Here is a 21817-nt window from a genome sequence, read left to right on the forward strand (position 1 = left end):
AAGCCATACATTACATTTGAATTTGTTGAAGAGCCCAGGGCCCCTAGCATCATTCTTCTTTGTTGTGCTGTCAGTGCTAATCTCTCCCCAGGGGTCTCTGCTCCTGCTCTCGCTTTCCTTCTCCTTGCTGCCCCCAGATGGGATGAGTAAAGGGACGTGGGGGATGGAGCCGACCCAGGATGGCACCCACTCATCTCTCTGTCACCCCCTCCTGTCGTGCGAAGAAGCTGCCCACCCTCACGACTTCAACAGGGCTAGACCTGTCATAAGCTCCCTTTTGTTTTCTTGTTCTTCTTCATGAGTTTGTATCCATAATTAAAGCAGTTGTTTATTATGTAATATGACCAGTGGTTCATGCCTTACTCTAGTCCTCAAGAGTCGATTGTTTGGTATATTTCAGATGTTCCCCTGATTCAATGCACCAAAATCAAATGATGGTTCATTACCAGGCCTGTGCAGAACATGATGACACACTGAGGAGATCATTTAACCATTAATTCAGCTGGGTTGGGACAAGGACACATCTGAAACATTCATGGCGCAAGCTTTTGCTGTAGAGCTTCCACTATTTCAAAATCTGCAGAAAGAAGACTTTATGTTAGGTCTTTTTAGAGTCTGTGAGGTGTTTAAAATTACATCAGTTAAAGACGAGAGATGTGAAAACCAAACCGCATTTTCGACATTCCTCGACATGCCAGGGTTACACCCAGGCTGCAAAAGAACGAAGCATGAGAGAGCAAGATTTTCTACAGATAACAGGAAGGCTGAACAGAACACTCAATGTCTGTCTGTTAAGAAACATTCTGGATGTGTAAATGTTGACAGGCTTTGGGAAATCTCCTAGATAACATAAGGATCAACATTTTCAACAATATCCACACTGAATATGTACACTACAGTTCAGTAATGCTAGCTGTGCTAATCGATAATATAAGAAAGCTAAAGTCACTTTGAATGTGAACTCTGTCAAATATTTTAGAAATCACCAGGTCTTAAAATGAGATAAGTTGTTCCACAACAAGCAACAAGCCGGCATGACCTATTAAATTGTACAGTTAATGGTTCACCAGGAACCAATAACTTAAAATGTAGAAGCAGTGTATGGAAAGGGCAACCAAGTGACTCAGTGACATTTAAAAGAACTTAAGAAGAAATAATTTGGTAATCTTTTGATTTGTTCTCATCAGTCTCTAACGTGGCTGTGAAGGAATTTGGGCCCACTGTCCCCTCTGACATTTCTACACTTCATTGAGGTTTGCAAAAACTTGTTTCTGCACAGTTCTCTTAAAGTTCTGCTACAGCATTTCATTCAAGCTGATATCCAGGTTTTAACTGAAGTATTGCAACAACATAGTTCTTTTATTTTCCGACCTCTCTGGTTTAGATTTAAACTTTAAATCTGACTCTGAACTGAGGCCTTTACAGTCTCAGCTCCAGAGCTGGAGCTCTGTTTTCTTTTCAGTTTATATAACCATATAACCTCAAGGTGTGGTTAAAGATCTGGTGCCAGTCAAGGTTGGACATCTTGCCCCTAAAATATTCTCGACGATCTACACAGGCTTTACACAGACCATACTGACCAGTGGCATCTTTGTTTTGTGTCTGACAACCTGGGAATTTCTGCAAATGGTGGGAAGGTCAGAGATCAACTGGAATCCACCTCAGCCCTTTCAGAACATTGCATGGAAATTCTATTTGACCAGTGTTCATATTATCTTTAAAGATCCCACCAACCCTTAACTGTGTTTCCAGGGGGCAGCAGGGACTACAATCCCTGCTGCCCCCTGGAAACACAGAAGAATCACTAAGCCGAATAACAAGAACCAATAACAGCTTTTTCCCCTCGCCAACAGGCTGCTCATTGCTGCAGTCATATACTGCATACTGTACTTTGCTCCTGAACTGTTTCAAACTTTTGTTATAGATGCAAAGCTTTTCCAGACTTTAACACTTGCTTCACTAAGGTCTGATGTCTTCCCTTGGCACTGTGTTCTCACACACCTCTAAGCGCCAAACCGGGAACCTATATATAAAAACCCTGCTTTTATAGATGTGACCACCCTTGCTTATGATCAATGCAATTCCCTAGCAGCACATGGGTGCTACTTTCCCTCTTAATTTACAGACCTGTTTGTTGTGCTATGTCATAAAAACAGCAGCAGAATAAATAGAATAAAGCATTCTTACAGTTAAGGCCATATTTATTCATACCCCATACCCTCATTGATTATTGAGAAAGGTAAAACTAAGATTCTTAATGCCATTTTTAATAAAATCTAAACAAAATAGATAAATTATATTCCTCAAAACTGACTTCATTTGGTTTTATTATCTTTTGGGAGATTTCCTATCTGGAACAAACTTCTTGGTTTAATGTAAATAATTTCAAATTTAAATCTGCCAGGGGTATGAATAATGTTGGCCTAAACTGTGTCTGTTGGCACAATGTTCCACAACTTAGAACCATAGTCATAGAACAATTACTTGGAGGTTTTCCGTGCTGAATTTGAACCATAAATGCTGATCCTGATGTGAAGACCGGTTTTCATTCCTCTTCCATCTGTCAGATCTTTCCTAAATCCTGTCTTTAGGGCTTTCACTCATTGTTTTACTATCTCTTGAACAAGAATTTTATACCACTACAAAGCTCCTGCTTTATTGTTAAAATTGACACCACTTGGTATAATGAGAAGGATGCTGTCTGATATTTTGTCTATTCCAACCACAGGTTTGTGCTTGCAAATATTGGAATTGACTCAGAGGCTTGCTGGCTCTTCACTCTCTGTCCCGGTCCCAGCAGTGTCTCTCCTTTCCCACTAGGGTGTAGTGAAGAACATGGATTTATCCTCCGCTGAGCGACCCAGTTGCATTCCTGCTTCAGGCTGCGCTGTTTATTCTCAGTGGATTAACTTCCCCAAACGTCCAACCTCCCTCCTCCTCATCTTCCTCCTCCACACAGCGGAGGGAAAAACAACTGGAGATGTTTGGCTTAAAACACAAGGCAATGAGCTCCAAAACAAACACACACACTCAAACTGACTAAACCCAGCTTTTCCACAATTTCTCTCCAGTCCTCTTTGTATTAGCATGGAAGTCATCCATATTGATGCTAGGTGATTCATGTCCTGCCAGCTTCTTTGTTTTATCTTTTCTTTCCTCCCCCCCTTTACCCAGGCTTAGCTTTCTGGGGATCAGAGGGGTGATTAAGGCAGGAGAGGTTGGCTGAGGAGTCCATGATGATTGGGGGGGTGGGGTTGTTGGGCTGCAGGTTCGCAGCCCTCCCTGGTGACAAGGTGTTGCCTAATTGATTTGTCAATGTGGAGCCACCTGGCACAGAATGATGGGGCCCAAACTGAACAGGGGGGCGGCAGTTTGGAGTACACTACTCTGGGGTACACTCTTCTTGGGGATTATGTCCGATTTTACCAGTCGTACTCCTTAACGGAGTGATCCAGGCTCAGTTTCCAGTGCTGTCCATCTACAGTGGAATTCTAGTGAAAAATGACGGAGACAGAAGGGGTGCAGTTTACCGGTCACAGCAAAAATGTCTCTGCTCCAACACACCTAGAGTGGGGGTCCAGCAGGCATGGCAAAGGTGGTGTCGGATAGAGGCAAAGAAATGAAGGCTCTGTTGTCTTAATGAAAACAACTTGAGGAAACAAGGACAGACAGAGTTGACAACAGACAGTTGTAAAGAATGGAGAGTGTCTATAATGATTAGTACCACTTCTCAATGTCTCCATTTCCCCCCCCCCCCTGAATGCTTCATGTCCCCTATCATATTAGAGCTTTTGACCTAGAATTTGGAGATTTGGAGTGACTTCAACAATTTCCACAGATTGTAACCATAACCATCAATCAGGATGTGTCATAAAAAAATCTAATTTGAATTTTTGCCACTTTTCACTTCTGTGTAAGCAGCAGAGGTGAGAAATGAGCCACTTTGGCATCCTCGGGGCGAGATAATGTCTACAAGTGGAAGTCTGCATATTATTGCTAAAATTAATACTTTCAAGTTGTGTAAGATGACTGGGAAGTGTGGGCGAATCTTAACTTCACAGGAGGCACTGAGGAGTTGGAGGCTTTATTTCTGCTGGAGCTGCACAGTTGGAGCAGGTAAATGTCTCCATGCTTCCTACACCACCTGCTAAAACTGGTGTGTCACTTAGGCTACACCTGTTTTTTTAGGTTTTCATATCTAAGAAAGACCTAACAGTCTAACACTGTCGCAGAATTTGTTATTTGCTGTCTTTGGGGTTGGGGATGTCCTGATTCAGCATTTTGGTTTAGATATCCCAAAATGTTAGCATTTAGCATTCTTAATCACGTTAGTTTTAAATGACAGAAGTAGTGGAGTCCCTGATTAACAACTCCTGATTATTGTTGTACTATCTATGATTTTATGTCTGCTGCACCCTCAGTGAACTCTGTGGGCCATTTTTGGCTTAGCCAATTTATAAAAATCACTGACTATTTTTGTGCACATTCCTTCACTTTTATATGAGTTGACCAAAAGCAATCTGCGTGTCCTTTACTGAAAATGTGTTTCAAACAGTAAGATAATTGGTGGCGCACTGCCTCCTACTTCCATTTCAAGTGAGAATCATCAGTTTTTCCATCAGTGTTTTTCTGTAAATAATGGCCAAATGCAAATGTGACGATGCTTTTCCTAAGACGGCTTCACATAAACTCCTAACATTCTTGAACTTGGAATTGTTGTTGTTGGCCTCTCTAAGGTTAGCTGTTAGCTTCAGCCTATGGGTCCAGCTACCTCACGGTAAAAATCCCAAACTATCCCTTTAAGTAACATACATCATTCAGCCTCTGTGTTCGGTATCGACTCCACCTCCTGTGCACTTTCTTTTCTCGCATTCAGAACATATTTAAGAAATAATGGTTTTTGGCGTTCTAATTGCAGTATTTTTGTACTTTGTACCATTGTGGCCAGTCTATCTGCTATTCAAGTATCTTTTAGCATGACTAACCAAGCATTATGAGAACCCTCAAAATCTAATTACCATTTTAAATACTTCTGTGGCTCTTGGAGCTTTCTTTGTAGCTGGCTTCACCTAAAAAGGACTATGAGAAATGGCCAAAAACATGATGATTATTTTATACGTTTTTCTATAGTTAGACTGCAAAAGCTATTTTCACACTGCTGTAAATAAATGTGTGAACCTCTTGAGGTTGAGTCTTAGACACAACAGCAGCTTAGCCCAAGCTGTTAGTCACTGCTGTTTGCAGAGGGAGGAAGACCGAAACTGTTGATAACTGCTCCATTCAAAACAACAGGTTCACCTCTTGCCCCAAAGGACGGGCAGGAGAACTGCATACTGAATGTAAGAGAGAGGAGAGAATGCACAGTGATACAGTTAGAGGTGTGAGTGACCAACAGAGTCAGAGAAAAGCTGAGGTAAAAGGTCATCTCTGCTTGGGGTGTCACACCTTGGGAGGAGCAGAACATGAGGCCCAGCAGGGTGATCACATCATGGACACATTCCTAACCACAGCCATGGCGGAGGAGGAGGAGGAGGAGTGGTGAAGCTTGGCAGACTGGCAGAATGGTGAGAAGGCTGAGAGCTGACTGATCTAAGTCTAGCTGCCGACGGCCACAAACTGCTGTGTGCTGCAGAATGTGTTCCTACAGTCCACACTTACAGGTGGACTGTAGGAACACAGGGCTGCTGCTCATACTGGGTAGCTTCTTGTCATAGCACCCAAGGCCTGCAGCTGGAACTGAAAGTGAACCAATCCAAGTAAAAGTGTCAAATGTTTCGTGTTCCAGACCTAGTAGAACTGCCTATGGTAAAGATACATTAAAGGTTGAAAGTAATAGTTCAGAGTTGATAATGAAATTAACCAGGATGCCAGAAAATGGCTACTTGGTGATGAACCTTATCGTAAATGGAGGTCATATTAGCAGTGATGCTAAGAGACATGCTAGCTGGTCTGTAAAACTAAGCCCTAATTTAAATGCTAATTTATTTTATGAACATGTTAAAATATGCAAGTATAACAGATACATTTTCTGCTAAAGACATCATTTTGCAAGGTAAGACCGCAGGTATGCAATTAATCAGCTAATTAATCAGCTAAATAAGTCAAATGTGGTCTATAAATGCTTAAAAAAACAATCAAACTCAGTTGGAGGCAGTGAACCACCAATGATCTTCCTGTGTGAAACATACTTCAAAAGGAACGTGGAAAAGCATCCCTAGTTAAAGTACCTTGCTACAAAACGAAAGGCTGTGCAAAATTCAATAAAATAACAGTCACTTAAACTGCCATAATATATATTTTAGGTAGTTACCCAAGGCTGGAAACGATTTACATGTTTCGTTCTCAGTTTGTGTTACACAGGAAGATTGTTGATGGCACATCACCTCATACCTCCATCTCCCATGTAAATAATCACCTGCTTCTCCGTAAGGAACCGTCCAATGGAAATGTTACGGTTCATGAATGAGTGTTTACGTAAACGGCCATGATCTCTTTAAAACTGCAGTTGCGGAATTCCGCTTTGGTCTTCCTGTAAGTGCAGTTCTTTGGGCTTCAGAATCAAGGACCATCTTATCTGGATTTATAATAAATGAAGGCACAAAGACAGCTTTCTACTGCTTGTAAAATATTAACTGGATATTCCTTTAACGAAGGGCTTCTCTGGTGAGAGTGAAAGTATAATTATTATACTTAAACACTGTCCAGTTCAGTGACATCATGATGGTCTTTTGTCTCATTTGCTCCATTGGCCATCATCAGCTGAAGAAAACAAATACTGTGACATAAACTTTTGTCCTTCAAGCTCGCTGGTTCTCTGAGGATAAAAAGGTGAAATTTAAGGAGGTGTAAAGAGCTCTCGCACGTTTTTATTATCTAATTCACTGACCTCCAGCAGCCAATCAGGTGGCAGCCCATGATGAGGACCAGGCACTTCTGAGGAGAACCCTACAATGGGATTACACACACAAACACACAGACTCAGGAGAGGAAAAATTGATATTTCCTCATATGGGCTCATGGATGCTTTCCTGTCTGTGTAGGACGACCAAAGCACACTGGAGTGGGTAGCTGTGTGGAGGTGTGTTACAGCTTCTGATAGTTTTGTGTGTGTGTGTGAGTGTGTGTGTGTGTGTGTGTGTGTGTTCGTGCATGCAGGCAGGTGGGTGGTAGCTTTTCAAAGAGCAGACCATTTAATTGAATTCTGTGCCTGTCCTTGTTATTCCAGTCATGACTGAGAGCTGTTCCATGTTGTCCCGGCAGTGTGGGAGGGCCTGTCGTACCTGCAAATACCGGCTGGTATACACTCGCACATTGGGTGTGTGTGTGTGTATGCATGCGTGTGATGTATGTGCAAAGAGCTAAGGCTTGGAAGTGATTGTGGTTGAGCTGGTGTTTTTCTAGCGCAACTCGAGTGCCAATGTGGTAATGAGGAGGGGAAGTGGTGAAAGTCAGCCCTGAACCTCACCCTAAAAAGAAAGCATAAAACTGCCACAACTATAGTGCTTAATATGTGTGTGTGTGAGCGTGTGTGTGTGTGCGTGCAAAGGTGTTGTTTGTGTGTGTGTGTGGGGGGGAGGGCTCCTGTTTTTGCAGCTGAGTGAGGACCATTTTTCAAATTTATGCATCAAAGTGAGGACCATTTGTTGTAATGTGAGGACATTTTCATGGTCCTCACTTGCTATTTTGCTAGGGGTTAGATTTAGGACTAAGGTGTGAATTGAGTTAAGGTTAGGCTGAGGGTTAGGTATGTACTAGTAATGGTTAGGGTTAGGGGTAGGGTCAGGGTTAGGCCATAGCAAGGGTTGAAAATGAATGGAAGTCAATGAGAGTCAATGCAAGGTCCTCACAACATATAGTAAGACATAAGTTTGTGTGTGTGTGTGTGTGTAAGAGACAGAGAGAATGAGTAAAAGTGATTTACGATTATGTTCAGGTAGAGCTTTAGAATCATTTTCCTTGTTATAACGCAAGTTAAACAGGACAAAACAGGACAGAATTACACACATTCTGTTTGGCAATTATAAGGAAGATAGCTGCCTCATAAAATGAACAGAGTCTCTAAGCAATTACAAGCTTAAACAATGATGCATAAATTTCATTTATAGATAGATTTCACTGAGGCTTATCTTTGAGGACCCCTGTAATAGGACTCAGCCAGAAGGCAAGAGGAAAAACATGACTGTGTGCTTAGGGGGAGTAAAGCCTTTGTTTGTGATTAAGGTGATTGGGAAAAAGGTGACCAGGATTCCGGATAACTACTCCCTCCTAAACAAGGACACTGAAAACATTTGCAGATGCCAACTTGGTTAACAATTGGTTTCACATTACAGTGGCTGAAGGGTAAATCTGGAGGGAGATGTTAAAGCAACAAGATAAATACAGGACAATCCAATCTGAGCTTCCCTACACACATGCTGGCCTTTATAGGTGACCTTACAGTCCTCTGGCTGCTAATCATGTAGTTCATAGACAACAGTACAGAGAAAGGAAGGAGGACCAGGTAGAGAATTTACAAGCACCTCATGGACTGAGCCCACTGTGAGGATCAATGGAGCAGAGGTTTAAATGAATGTGCACATGCATCACTCAATTTTCTATACTTGCTCACGGGCAGTGCTGGTACAGTGGTTCACAGGCCAGAGGCTGGGTACACACTGCACAGGTTGTGAAACCAACCACTAGGGTACTGTACGGAACCACATGGGTATGGCCTACCTCCCCCCAGAGGTCTGAACTCTCTGTCACAATGTTCTTGCAGGCTGTCCAAATGCATCTAGTGCATTTAATACAAGTGCAGTTGTAGTACGTTACTATCTGCATCTGATTCTGCTGAGGTTCATATTTCTATGATCAGACGGTCACTGGAAGACCATGTGGTGCCTTGATCTGTGTGCACCGACAGACTTGTTGCAGCAGTAGCTCTCTTGGCTTTTTTATATCACTCTGTCACTCGTTCTGCAATCCTGTTTTATCCCAGACTTTGTGGTGGATATGTGTTGTTACTACCTGCCAAGATGACTCAGTTGTGTAATATTGGTGGGTTCACTTCAACAGCCCCTCCCCACTCCATCTCTTGACCTTTCTACTGAGCTTGCAGCATAAAGAATGTGTGTAGATCAAAAAGGATGGTCTGGGGGACACTTTAGATTTTGACAAAGCTTTCCAGTTTGGCTTCATCTGTGTTCAACAATACAATGTTGAAATCTTGGGATTAGTTGTAATTAACTTTAAAACCTGGTCAAAAGTCAGAATCCTCAGGGTTTTTTTGAGCATAGTGGGAGGGGTACGATGCGTTCATAAAAAATGAGCGCATCGGCCTACGTTTCAGCGTAGCGGTGACTATTTTCAGCATAGCGGGTTGCTGCAGAGAACCCTGTCCCTTATGTGTGAAAACCCTACAACTGACAGAGGGTTTCCAGAAAAAGGATATCTACCTCTGTGTCAGTTATTAGTAAGTAAAATGTATTTTTATAGCATCTTTCACGGATCAAAAAGAACAAGATGCTTTACAATAAATGCAAACATAAGAACATAGAATATGAAAACATGAGAGAAAATGTAAAACAGCAAACATTTAACATTATACAGCATAAAACTAGTTAAAAATCTGCCTCAATAAATTAGTTTTCAACAGCTTCTTAAAACAATCAGCAGAATCAAGACAGGACAAAGAGGGTGTGGAGGCAAAGCCTTCCACAGCCTAAGGGCCATAGCTGTACAGGATTAAATCCCTTTGCTTTTAAAATGTGTCAACAGCCTTTGACTGGAAGATCTCAGACTGCGACAAAAGGTGTGGGGCTCTAGAAGGTCAGGGAGCTCTAAAAGTAAGATTTTAGAATTAATTCTAAAATATACAGGAAGCCAATGTAAAGAGATTAAAACTAATATGTGGTCTCTTTCCTGTTTTAGTTCAAAGCCTTGCTGCAGCATTCTGAACTGACTGAAGAAGGTCAAGACCTTTCTTATTCAAGCACATAAAAAACCTTTTGGATGCCCAAACCACTTCAACTGAGTAGTGGTGTTTTTCCAGGCTTCTTCCTGTGGATAAAGCCTCTCACATTATCTCCAATGTTAAGCCCAGCCACACTACTGAAGAAGCCCATTTTAGCTGCTTGAATCTAGGATCTCATTCTTTTGGTCATTATCCATGTGTCATGACCATGGATGAGGGTTGGGACGTAGACCTCTCAGCTTGGCACCTTCTTCACCACCATGCAGCAGGTATGCACCTTCATCACTGTGGGTAACCCGAACAATGTTACAACGCCTCAATATTTCTTGGTAAAGGAGGCACTATCCAGTTGTCAGCATAGCTGTGTCTGGTGATGTAAGTGTAATCTATGATTATAGGCCGTGGATTGTGCTTTATGTTTGACACCCTTCTGTATCTCAGCTTGTATCTATGTTTGAGACTTGTTTTGAAGAATGCACATCCACCCAGTACTCGTCAACAGCAAGATCCTTAAATTGTTCTGCTTGAGGCAGCCTCGTTACCATGGTAACAACATTTATCACTCCAAATTAGATTGTTAGCTTTATGGCAGTTTTGCTTCTGTGTTGGTGTTAAAGATGTCCTCTCTCCTGTTATGGCGAACTTGATGTCTGAATGGTTGCTATTGATTGGCATCTGGGACTGACACATGGTTCAGTGCTCCACAGGTCAGCTGTCTCACTTTGGGAGCTTCTGATTAAGGATTTTGGTGAGATGGAGGTTCAATGATATGTCTGAGGTTATGGTGCTGTGCTGCTAAAGCTTTTCTGACACAACAACAGTTAAATATTACCAGGAGATTGCTGTGTTTAACAAGCCAGCTTTGGCAGCTTGCCAAATTTTAGGAAGAAGGAACTCAGTTTTGCGATTATGACTTGAATGTGTAATTATGTGTGTGACAGCTCATTTCACCTGTAAATACCATAAATTTATTCAGAATGTCTGCCTGCGTGTGCCACTGGTTATTTACTGCAGACAAGTAAACAGATTTTATTTTATGTATGGGCTTCTGCTGACCGGTGTGTTAAAGCGGAGCTCTGAAACAGTCATTTGTCACACGAATTGACATATTAACCTGCTCCTTTACAAATATCACACATACGCTCACACAACACCACGGTGTTTGCTCTGCTATTTAATGCTTGAGTAAATGAACATGATATTTAAGTGACTGCTATTTCCTGAGCTCTGTTTTTTCTTTCCCCCTTCTCCTCCATCAGGCTTTTCTCTAAATTTCCCCGGGGAGCCTGAGCCCCCTGGGTTTGGCTCGGTGTCACAGTCCCAGCAGCCATGATACTTCATCAGGCTTCTGCTCCATTATTGGCAACGGCACTGCATATCCTCTTAGCAGTTATAGCTTTTCAATTTTCCTTTGAAATGCTGAGCCCAGCAGAACATATGGCAGTATCTTGGCTTAAAGTTGTGGATTGAGCCAAAAGCCTGTAAAACAGCTCTGCATTGTGAGCGCACATGGAGTCACAGGCTGCACACTGTTGACCTTTGTGGAGTTTGAGCGCAGTGCCTCGGCACTTCTATACAATTGTTAAAGACATTTATAATAGCTACAATTACAAGAAGCTGTTGGACGCCGGAATGTTACAGTGTAAGCTGTGCTATAAATAATTATTTCACCACCAAGCCCCCCTCGGAGATGTCTCGAGGGACCCATTTACCATGATGACAGCGTGAACCTCTGCCTGATTGTTCTATCATTCTCTGTCTTTCCCCAACACGCGCTCATATAAACTCCTGTAAGTGCAGTTCTATTATTTGGATTTCTTCCACTCAATCAATAGAGAAGAAGCCACCCCCACCTGTCATCAGGTGAAGCAAAGACACTGAATCAGTAGTAGGATCATAGAAATAATGGAGCTTCCCCCAGAATTCCTTCCAAAGTATTCTTGTGGACATATGCTAAAACTGGGCTTCTGGGAAGGCAAAACAGTGATGGAGATAATAAAATATGTTCTCCAACTACTGTATTATTTTCCAACTCCCCCGCAAACTATGGATTGTTGGTCCATTCCATTACTAATTCATGTTAGTGTGGGGGGTGGGGTGGTGGTGAAGGAGGGTTAGGGGTCTGCCCTTCTGGAATCTCAATCTAGATCAATAGAACTGACCTTGGGCTGAACTACCGCCTGACAGACTGGACTGAAAGGGTCTGTCTCATCACAGAGGCCTCCGGCTAATTTATTTACATTGGTCTTTATTGTAATTAGTTTGCTTTTCCTAAGAGTGAAAACTAATATGATGCTTTTATGGTCAAGAAGAAGCCATTGACACCACAATTCCATTAGGATCAGGTTAGTGAGGACGCTACTCAAAGAGACTTATTCACTCAAGCCACAGACGTTATGTTTGGTGCTGTTTGCTGAAAGGTGTCTGTGTTACTATGTACGATTATGTTGGTTGAGCCTGGTGGCTGTTTCAATCCACCAGATCAACCAAGACTCGTTAGTCTGCCCTAGCTCCACTTAGAATGGAGAAGATTCTTGGATTTCAGACTGTTAGCTGTAAAACAGCAACAAAGATGAAACGTTCCTCTGCTTTCCAAGTCCAATCTTTCCCCCTAGATCTGCCAAATCAGCTGATGAAGTGGAACCAAACAGCATACATCTGACTAGCTTATCTTCCACCACTCCGAGGATTGATTTCCTTTTCCAAAAAGCTCATGGTGATCTAACATCTCATTCATCAAAGGTAACTATTACCAATAATGACTACACAGAACCTTGCTTTAAATGATCCAAACTAACACTTTATGTCTTTCTTCAGAGGCAGTAGGAAATTTCGGCACTGATGTACTTAAAAGCAAGCTAAGTTTAAGTATTTTATATGTTTATGTTGGTGGTTGAATGGTGGTGCTTTAGATTTTACCAAGATTACACTTCTGTGAACATTTACACTTATATAGGCCAATGTTGGAAGACTCTTTTAGTCCTCAATATTAACACAAGATAAATACTGAATCCAGTACAAATAATTGAAGTTATTTGCTGCTGCTTGTACAAAGTCCTTATCAAATCATATGTTCGTCCTCTAAACATCCAGTTTTGCTTTTTTACCAACATTTACTCCAACTACCTAAATCAGTAATTAAGTAAATGGATAGCATGTTGCCGTATCAACCTCAAGTTTCCTCCTGCATTCTCTTTGTAAAGTTAACCATCTAATCAGCCAGTTAAGGGAAACAACTATTAGTGGTGCACAAAGCAACATAAAAGATTATATGCCTATTGATTTTCATGTCACTGGGCAATGCTCCAAGATGCAAAGCCGAGCGATGCTTTTTGAACCTGTTCTATTCATTAATATTCACACATCAGATAAAACTACCTATGGCTGAAGTCCAGCAATCTGTTCTGTTTCACCTCCCATCAGCTAGACCCGTACAATCTGTGTTTTAGGCACCAATTGACATGTGTTAATTAATATGATGCAATGAGGCGCTTCTAATGGTTGCTCTCTTTGCTGTGTTCCAGATAATTATCCCAGTGGATCATTTTATACATAAAACAACATGTATAAGAGATTCTTGCCTAAAAAATAATACAAACATTATTTGTAATTTGTTTATGTTTCAATTTTCTATTTATTTATTTATTCAGTCATTTGTTATGTTTTTTACTGTTTCACACAGATTAATGTGACAATGTCACACAGTAATAGCAGCACAGCGCACTACAGTGATGGCTGGACGAGGGGCTTCAAGTCAACAGGTTCTGTGGCGAGTGGAGCAAGACCAAGTGGAGCGGAGCGGAGCCGCCTCAATATAGCTAGTAGACAGAGGGCAGTTAATGTCTGCTTTAGACTTCGTTTCAGTCTGACTAGTGGTCAACTGAAAATCATATTTCTGTTTCATCAAAATGAAGAAGTCTAGGGAGTAATCAGCTGCAGGTAAGATATTGACTGCTAATAATCACCGAAGAGAACCCCACTTCAACAAAATCTGAATCATAACATTTGTTTTAAGTAGCAGTAATTTGTATACTGTACAAACAGGAATATCTGAGCTTTTAAGACAAAGTATCGTAATATCCGGTGCCATATGTTTTTAAACATATGAACCAAACAGTTGGTTTAGTTTTCAGTTTTATGATCAAATAATATACTTTTTAAAGGAAAACTGACTGATATAAATGTTAATTATAACTCAGTGTTTATGTTTAACATAAAGCTACAGTATATTAACTTCTATGATTTTTTATACCATTTTAAAATATATTTTATTTTCATATTTTACACAAGGTGAAAATAAGCAACAATACAATCAAATCATGTTAAATATCTTTATGTGTAAGAAAACGTCAACATACACTATATTGCTAAAGGTATTCGCTCACCAATCCCAATAACTGAAATTAGGTGTTCCAATAATTTCCATGGCCACAGGTGTATAAAATCAAGCATCTAGACATGCAGACTGTTGCTATAAACATCAGTGAAAGAATGGGTCATGGGTGAATTCCAGTGTGGTACTGGGATAGGATGCCACCTGTGCAACAAGTCCTGTCATGAAATTTCCTCGCTCCTAAATATTCCACCGTCAACTGTCAGTGGTATAATAAGAAAGTGATTGGGAATGGCAGCAACTCAGCCATGAATGGGTAGACCATGTATAATGACAGAGTGGGGGCAGAGGATGCTGGGGCGCATAGTATGCAGAGGTCGCAGACTTCCTGCAGAGTCAATTGCTGCAGACCTCGAAACTTCATTTTGGCTTCAGATTAGCTCAGTAACAGTGCAGAGAAAGCTCCATGGAATGGGTCTGCATGGCCGAGTAGCTGTATCCAAGCCGTTGATCACCAGGTGCAATCCAAAGTGTTGGATGCAGTGGTGTAAACCACGCCGCCACTGGACTCTAGAGCAGATACCCGATAGAACAACATTGGGATGAATTAGAGCAGAGACTGAGAGCCAGGCTGTCTCCTCCAACATCAGTCTATGATGACCTTCAGGAAGAATGTGAATAAAATCCCATTAACACGCTCCTACACCTTGTGGACAGCATTCCCAGAAGAGTTGAAGGTGTTATAGCTGGAAAGGATGTACCAACGTCATTGGTTCATACGCAACTCAAGACAGGTGAGTGAATATTTTTACTAATATAGTGTATGACTGCAATCATGTTTAAAGAATAGTTTTTTTGGCTATAGATGTTTCAATATTTTTTTTAAATTCTGAACAACATCATGACAAAGTGAGCATGTAATTGATGCATTTTATTGTGAGATGGGGAATCATAAAAAAAAAAGAGAAACTAAAACATCCATTATAAAAAACATGAGCGTGTTAAAAGGGGGAGAGGCATATAAAACTGGGTATGAATGTGACACTGATGTAAAGTAACAAATTGGCACAAATAAGAACATAAGAACATACGGCAATATTATTTTGGTTTGGCAAAAACAACAGTCTATGTGGTTAAGGGTCATCAATCAATACGACAGCGCACACTCATGCTATTAGACATACAATTAGTTTTCAAAGTTCAGTAGCTTCATATAAGGAGAGGGGGAAGAAAACTAACATGAGAGTAGATGCAGAGAGGTCACAGGTTCCAAATGTTCTGGCTTACATGGTGAGAGCTTTTTATCCCCAGGAGAAAAAACATCATTTGTTCAAAAAACATACTTCAGTATGCCGGAGTCTTGTTTTCCAGAGTTGCAGTTAATCGCCTTTTCTTCTTTTTCCCATACTAAAATATATTATCGCATTAATACAAACTACAGTATTGTACACTACATTGTGTAATAAATAAGCGTAAAGAAATGTAAAAAAACAAACAAACAAAAAAAAAACCCGACATAAATATAAAAGTTCTCTATAACTAAACAGACATACCCATCTTGTCGGGGGTTTGGGATAATACTGCCACTGTAAAACATGTACAGTACGCACACTGAAACAGAACATAAACCAACATCAGGGACAGAAATAATACTGACAGGTACAAACAGGGTTAAATTAAACTTCATTTTGTTACCTGAAGAGACATCTGAGGACTTCATGATGTGTTAAACAAGTGCGCTGAACAAGCTTAGGGAAGGCAGGATGCAGGTAACCATAAACCACCAATCCTCTTCATTAGAACAACATGCTTGGTGATTCTTAGTTGCTCAGATTACGAAACAAAAATAAATGTAAATCTAAAGTCTAATGCATGAATTTGCAGGCTAAACTCTACTCTTTCTGCAACAGTATTCCGGTTTATTGTTTGATCGGAACCCGACGTTGGTTGATCTCAGCTGTAAGCTTCAACAGCTATATTCAATGGCACTTCTGATATGCATGTTTCCTTATTATTTTTTCACAATTATTTTTGCATAAGGCTCTAAGTTTGTGGATGGGATCAGAGGTGGTGGGTAACAAGGCAGACATTTTGGCTTTTCTTGTTGTGAACTACCAGTTAGCTGTTTGAAACACGGTGCCGGACCTAGCCTAAATGTGGCTCCCCTGTTAGCATCTCCTAGCATCTGCAACTTGCTTATGTAATGTGCACACACATGTTAAAAAAAAAAAAAAAAAAGAGCTTTGCAGTTTTTAGGTTATGTGCCAAACTGTTTTAGTGTCCAAATTAACCAAAAGTTTATTAGTGGTTTTTAGTGATGCTGGTTGGTGGATTTAGTTCAGGGTTCCTTCATCTGGAAACGTCTGGAAGTTGACTGAAGTATTTTCCATATCCGTCCGTCCTCATTGCAGTCTACTTCTGCAGGTTTCATATTGAAGTACTTATCATATTTTTATATTTATACAAATATGCCAAAAGAGGACTGGGGATAGTTTTTTGGGAAAAGTTTGGAATTTTGCCATGAAAAATGCAGGTACCCTGTTAGTTTTGCTCACATTTATCAGACAGATATGGAATAGATCATGATTCAGCCAAGTCTTACTAAAGAAACACACATCTCTGAAAACATCAACACTGCCTGGTTATAAAACGTGTTTGCTCATTTTTCTTCTTAAGGCCCACAGTCCAATCCAAACAACAGAAATAAGAACTGTAATGCTAAACATGTGTGAGCGTGATGGCATAGCGCGATAATACTGACAGGTAAAACAAACCTCAGGTAAACCAAGCCACTTGTAGTGCACAGGATTTGTCTTTTTTTCCTTCCAACTTAACAAAATACTGACTTTTTTGTTCATTGGCAATAAAAAGATATAGAAATATCTCCCAACTGTACAGCTTTTAAAGGTTAAAATATGAGTGATAAAATTAGTAACACTGATAAAAAGAAAGGACCCAAGGTGTTTTAGTAATAAAACATTATCTAAAACGTGTCGGCTCTAGCTTCCAAAGTCTGTATAATGCATGTCCTTCATTCCTTAAAATTTCTCTTCCTCTTCTTTTTGTTTTAAAAATGCTTCTTCAAACAGTGAGAAAGGCTCTTCTGTGGAAAAGTAACTTGTATTTTTTCAGGCACACCTGGATTTCTACACAGTAGTGAACTGTCAGAGTGAGCAGACATTGTTTCTCTGGGTGGGGCGAGGAGGAGTCTGATTATGTCTCACAGAGGAGCCTCCTTCCTACTTCAGTCTGTGTCTGCTTTCTCCTCTGGCGTCTCCTTCTCATCCTGAGAAAATGCGCTCCTGTTTGTTTCACTTCTAATTTTCTCTTGAACCTCCTCAACAACCTCCTTGGTTGCACCTCCCTCTATATTCATCGCGTCCTCTTTATTGATGTTCACTTCCTCCTCTTCCAGTGCCTCCTCCTGCTTTGTATCAGCTTCCTCTTTCTCCTCTGTTTCTAATGTTCCTTCTTCTCTGTCTTTCTCTATCTCCTCCTCATTCCTCTCCTCTTTCTTCTCCTCCTCCTCATCCTCTATCTGCACAACCTGGATATCATTTATGTCCACCACACCCTCCTCCTCCTCTTCTTCACTCTCCTCATCTTCTCTGGTGCTGCTCCCTCGCTCATCTGAATCCACTAGGGAAGGGGCCGTGTCCTGCCTCTGCATCTCTGTCGGGACCTCGCCATCCTCCTCGGGGCTCTCCTGACCTCCTGCTTGGCTCTGTGTCTCCTTCTTGCAGTACGAGTAGCGGTGGTTCATGTGTTGGGAGTAGGAGCCAGAGTGGGAGAAGCGCTTGCCGCATTTGTCACACTGGTACGGCTTCTCCCCCGAGTGGAGTCGCATGTGTTCAATCAAGTGGTGTTTGTGTTTGAAGGCCTTGCTGCAGATGCCGCACTCGTGAGGTCGCTTCCCTGCAAAGAGACAAAATAAATCTGCATCAACATACTTAGGTTACTACAAAATGTATCACCCTAAAATTTTCTTGAATTTGCCTAAAACTGCTCCTGGTCTTATTGCAGCCAGGATGGTGTATCCCACTGATGCTAAATGATGTATATTCCACACAAGCCAAAAATCCCACTGGAAGCAATTTGCCACCATCTAGTGGTGTTATGCTCCACTTTACCTGATTAAATGTCTACATTTGTATGAATTGTATGTGCTATATTCAAATTAACACGCAACCTTCTACCTGCTTGAGAGCAAAGAATTTCCATCATACTCCACAACCACATCTGAAATAATCCCAAAATTGATCAAACGTTAACTGATGGAAGTATTAGATTTCTGCTTTTAGGTTCCTGTAGCAGCAAGCTGTATAAACCTATAGGAAATGTTGTGCAACAGCATGAGAAGCACTGTCACATACAGGGGTTGGACAATGAAACTGAAACACCTGGTTTTAGACCACAATAATTTATTAGTATGGTGTAGGGCCTCCTTTTGTGGCCAATACAGCGTCAATCAGTCTTGGGAATGACATATACAAGTCCTGCACAGTGATCAGAGGGATTTTAAGCCATTCTTCTTGCAGGATAGTGGCCAGGTCACTACGTGATACTGGTGGAGGAAAACGTTTCCTGACTCGCTCCTCCAAAACACCCCAAAGTGGCTCAATAATATTTAGATCTGGTGACTGTGCAGGTCATGGGAGATGTTCAACTTCACTTTCAAGTTCATCAAACCAATCTTTCACCAGTCTTGCTGTGTGTATTGGTGCATTGTCATCCTGATACACGACACCGCCTTCAGGATACATTGTTTGAACCATTGGATGCACATGGTCCTCAAGAATGGTTCGGTAGTCCTTGGCAGTGACGCGCCCATCTAGCACAAGTATTGGGCCAAGGGAATGCCATGATATGGCAGCACAAACCATCACTGATCCACCCCCATGCTTCACTCTGGGCATGCAACAGTCTGGGTGGTACGCTTCTTTGGGGCTTCTCCACACCGTAACTCTCCCGGATGTGGGGAAAACAGTAAAGGTGGACTCATCAGAGAACAATACATGTTTCACATTGTCCACAGCCCAAGATTTGTGCTCCTTGCACCATTGAAACCGACGTTTGGCATTGGCATGAGTGACCAAAGGTTTGGCTATAGCAGCCCGGCCGTGTATATTGACCCTTTTGGAGTTCCCGAGTTCCCGAGTTCGTCCTTCTTGGTGGTATGCTGACATTACCCTGGATACCGTGGCTCTTGATACATCACAAAGACTTGCTGTCTTGGTCACAGATGCGCCAGCAAGACGTGCACCAACAATTTGTCCTCTTTTGAACTCTGGTATGTCACCCGTAATGTTGTGTGCATTTCAATATTTTGAGCAAAACTGTGCTCTTACCCTGCTAATTGAACCTTCACACTCTGCTCTTACTGGTGCAATGTGTAATCAATGAAGACTGGCTACCAGGCTGGTCCAATTTAGCCATGAAACCTCCCACACTAAAATGACAGGTGTTTCAGTTTCATTGTCCAACCCCTGTATGAGCACAGTTCCCTAGCAAAAACAACAAAGAGCAGCAAAAACGCTCTAAAAAGAACCCGTTCACAGCTCGCACTAAAATGGGTTCTGAGTGATCCAATCATGTCGGGACGGGGCTAAACACAGTGAGTACACATGTATCTGGATTAGTTTGGCCGTCTGTATGCAATCTGTCCTGGGACACACTTAACAACCACCCACTGAAGTCACCTCAACCCCTTTGGCAGCAGAGTAACCTAGGCAGCTCTTGGTTAAAAAACAAGCCTGTAAACAGCTGTTGCTGAAGCCATTCTGCTGTCTGCTAGTCTAAAACAAGTAAACAGCTGCCTAAAATACTGTTAATATGCGATTTATACTGATGGAATCCTCATGAGTAAAAATAAAGTCATTCTCTGACAAGGACGGATTTATTTTTTACCAGTAGATATCAGGACAGTGTATGGGTAGATTTTTCTTTTTGGAGCTGATTAAACTTTCTGCATTCACATCTTTCTAAAATGACTCTCTATTCTCCATTTCCTCTTTCATATCACAACTGTTAAACTACACATTTTGGCCTACAGAGGATCAGCAGCTGACCTGGTGATTGCTCAGCTGACAGCCCATGACATGGCTACGTATCAAAAGGGATTTAATGCTAGGTGTGAATGGGTCTTAGGCATGCTCACATACGTATGGATCAGCCAGGATGTATGTTAACATCAGGTCTGAACTGTGCCTAAGACTGTTGGAACAGAGAATGCACCAACATATTTAGAAAACTCAGAAGTTCTCCAAATGGAGAGATGAGTGGAAAACAATAAACAAGCCTTTGCAATCCCCCGCATTGTTGCGTAAAATGTTTCTGCACCCTGAATGCTGAAAGTACGCTCTATCATCAGTGTATCCAAGGAGAACATTTCAACACAAGCAGCTAGTTTCACCTAAGATGAGGTCACTTGGAGCTGAAAACTGTGCTTCAGAGCCAGGTATCAGAGTAATAAAGAAAAAGAAAACGCCTCTGAGAGTGTTGACCTGAGCTTGGCCATGGAATCATCATCTTGAAGTGCTCCAAATCACTACCAGAGATCGCTTCTTGCAACACGCGGAGCTGTACATGAGAAACTGGCAGTGGAGAGGTGGGGAGTTGGTGGAAATAAATTCTCAGACCTCTTCTGTGAGTGTTGAGTAATACCTGCTGGAATGGAGGTGTCCACCCTTCTTCCAGCCCAAAATCCCCCTTTGCATGCACTCTGACTCATGTTTCCAAGCAAATCACTGAGTGATGGTGAGAGGGGTTCCGGTTCTGAGGGGCCCATTTATTTTGCTTGGTTTATGTCCTATATGTAATTTCTTGCACATTTACCTGTGTGTTCATATTTGTGTCTCAGCAGCGAGCTGCTCTTCTGGAAGATCTTGTCACACAGGTCGCAGGCATACATGCCGCTGTCCGTCTTCTTCATCTTCTTCCTTGCTGGGCCAGAGTCAGAGTCGTTCTGCTCATCCAAGGCTGAGAAGCCCTCCGAGCCCAGATCCACCCTTTCCTCCTGAGAAATGAGACATCTCATTAAAATGCTACTTATTCTGTTCCCATCTTTCTCACAGCACAGTGATTCAGAACAGCAGTGATGCTATGCTTGAAGTGATGCTGAATCATCCTGTAGTCATGGCCCTCAATGAACAATGGAAACAAACACTTCTGGTTCCGGACACAATGGTATGCCACGTAAATGTGAAGAACCAATATTCCTTCCCCTCCACTGCTAAAACTTCTGTCGGAGCAAAAGGATGTTTAGCATCATTTGTGTTCTATTTTACAAGGCGGATCTATGCCAATCCACTTAACACAAAAGTATAATACAACAAGAGGAAATCAATGCAGCAGGCAGAGGCGCTGCCTTCTAACTGATTCCAACAGATCAATAGGGTGTGTGCAACAAAGAGCAGCCGTGTGTCCTCTGAGTGACAGCAAAGGTAGATCACAGACACCCCCACATTTACATCCATCATTACTGGTCTATGTTTCTGGGCCATAGACAGCATTTAAGTTTTACTAACACTTTT

The 21817-nt window shown here is 41.6% G+C and overlaps 1 protein-coding gene across 1 annotated transcript in view; it reads right to left on the reverse strand.

Moving 5' to 3' along the window:
• Positions 1–15201: 15201 nt before the first annotated feature.
• zeb1b (zinc finger E-box binding homeobox 1b) overlaps positions 15202–21817 on the reverse strand; it is a 68431-nt gene continuing 61815 nt past the window's right edge. The window contains exons 7-8 of the mRNA XM_047349703.1: positions 21120–21300; positions 15202–18200 (exon numbers count right to left, since the gene is read on the reverse strand). Coding sequence (XP_047205659.1) covers positions 17530–18200; positions 21120–21300 — 852 coding nt within the window. The 3' untranslated portion in view covers positions 15202–17529. The remainder of the gene's footprint in view (positions 18201–21119; positions 21301–21817) is intronic.

Source organism: Girardinichthys multiradiatus, chromosome 21 (assembly GCF_021462225.1).
Source record: "Girardinichthys multiradiatus isolate DD_20200921_A chromosome 21, DD_fGirMul_XY1, whole genome shotgun sequence".
Lineage (NCBI taxonomy): Eukaryota > Metazoa > Chordata > Actinopteri > Cyprinodontiformes > Goodeidae > Girardinichthys > Girardinichthys multiradiatus.